The 1,586-nt window shown below is 35.9% G+C and overlaps 1 protein-coding gene across 1 annotated transcript in view; it reads right to left on the bottom strand.

Moving 5' to 3' along the window:
• Window positions 1-1,016: 1,016 nt before the first annotated feature.
• LOC145099370 (protein FAR1-RELATED SEQUENCE 5-like) overlaps window positions 1,017-1,586 on the bottom strand; it is a 1,011-nt gene continuing 441 nt past the window's right edge. The window contains exons 2-3 of the mRNA XM_079036960.1: window positions 1,213-1,586; window positions 1,017-1,116 (exon numbers count right to left, since the gene is read on the bottom strand). The exon at window positions 1,213-1,586 is cut by the window's right edge and continues 79 nt beyond it. Coding sequence (XP_078893086.1) covers window positions 1,017-1,116; window positions 1,213-1,586 — 474 coding nt within the window. The remainder of the gene's footprint in view (window positions 1,117-1,212) is intronic.

The raw sequence follows: 1,586 nt of genomic DNA, 5'->3' as shown, positions 1-1,586 counted from the left end.
CAAGGGTGCAAGGTAAATTGTCTAAAGGCTTAAGGGTAGCTTGGAATGATTTTTGTCCCACAAAAAGGGGTTTACGGCCCAAGAAGGGTTCTTGGCCGTAAACTCCTAGAAACTTATGGTTTTTATGGGCTTTTGATGTTCTAAACAAGCACAAGTACTAGTAGTTAAAGTCCTTAAGCATTTGGGGAAAGTTTTAGGGCACTTAAGCCCTTGAAAAGGGGTTTACGGCCCAAGGGAGTTCCTTGGCCGTAAACTCCTAGAACTTGTGTTTCTTGGATGCTTTTTGGCCTATAAAGATCATACCCTATCTCCTAAACAAGTTGTCTAACAAGGAATCGGGACCAGGAAGTCATAATGTTCCATTTTGGAGTTTACTCCCCAAGAACGTTCTTGGGCGGTAAACTCCCGGATCTTGATATCTAGACATGCAATTGATGTTAATAAACACCTAACAAGTATTGAATCACATATAGAAAAGTAGACTCACAATCTGGGATGAAAACCCGAAGATCCGTCAGAGAGAATATGGCTTTTCTCTATTTGGAATTGTGAATAATGAATTAATTTAATTCAGAAAACTATTTATAGTCCTGGAATATTTTGACAGAAAATATTTTTATTCCTGACGTTGGACTGTAACATTATGAAACTTGAAGTGCCCAAGTTTCACAAAACCAGGAGTATCCACTCTCCTGATATCATCTAAAAGATAAACCCTAATGTACACAAACTTGTTCGGAAAAGCTTGAAAATCACTGAAACTGAACTAGCTTCTATTGAATAGATGATGTTCGTACAATGGAAATTTCGGGTTGTCACAACATGTAATCTAATTAACCAAATAACATACCTTTGCATGTAGTTTTTTCGTTATATGTCATAAGTATAATCTACGTTTGGCGTTCAGGAATAAAGCTTCAACTGCCTGCAGAATCACTTGATCCTTGTCTATTAACACTAACGTTGGTTCTTTTCCATGAGCTTTTAAAAAAGCTTCAAACAACCAACGATAAGACTCAATTCTCAATTTTCTCATTACTAAGTAGGCCAGCACCAACAATAACAGATCTTTTGTGATTATCAATAGTTGTAAAAGGGATAAATACCATTCCATACCTGAATACGAATAATGGTCATTCATTAATGACATCATGCAAACAAATTAATCAAAATTACACATCATCCAAAATCAATACGAATACTAACACTTACTTATTCGTTCGGAAGGTAGCGTCAAAAGATACCACATCTCCAAACTCCTTGTAGAATATCTTATCTGTTTCATCGGCCCAGAACATAGCATTTAACACACTATCCACACATTTGTACTCAAAAGAATAATTCGGAAAATATTTTTTCCTCTCATTCATTTTATTCACTACCAAGTGTGCATCCATGTTTCCTATAATGTTACCCAATTTTTTTCTAAACTTTTTGTAATCACTCTCTTTGGGCCCAACACACTCATACCCACCTTTTAACGCAGCACGAAGTTTATGTGCCTTTGTTGCACCAACATTTGATGTTGCTGCATGGATAATAAACTCTTTGTCTCCATAATTTAATTTTCTAGCTTTTTTTGAATG

Source organism: Lactuca serriola, chromosome 4, assembly GCF_051521515.1.
Source record: "Lactuca serriola cultivar US96UC23 chromosome 4, Lser_US96UC23_V15, whole genome shotgun sequence".
NCBI lineage: Eukaryota > Viridiplantae > Streptophyta > Magnoliopsida > Asterales > Asteraceae > Lactuca > Lactuca serriola.
Note: the sequence above shows the minus strand (reverse complement) of the source record. Positions and strands in the feature narration are given on the sequence as shown.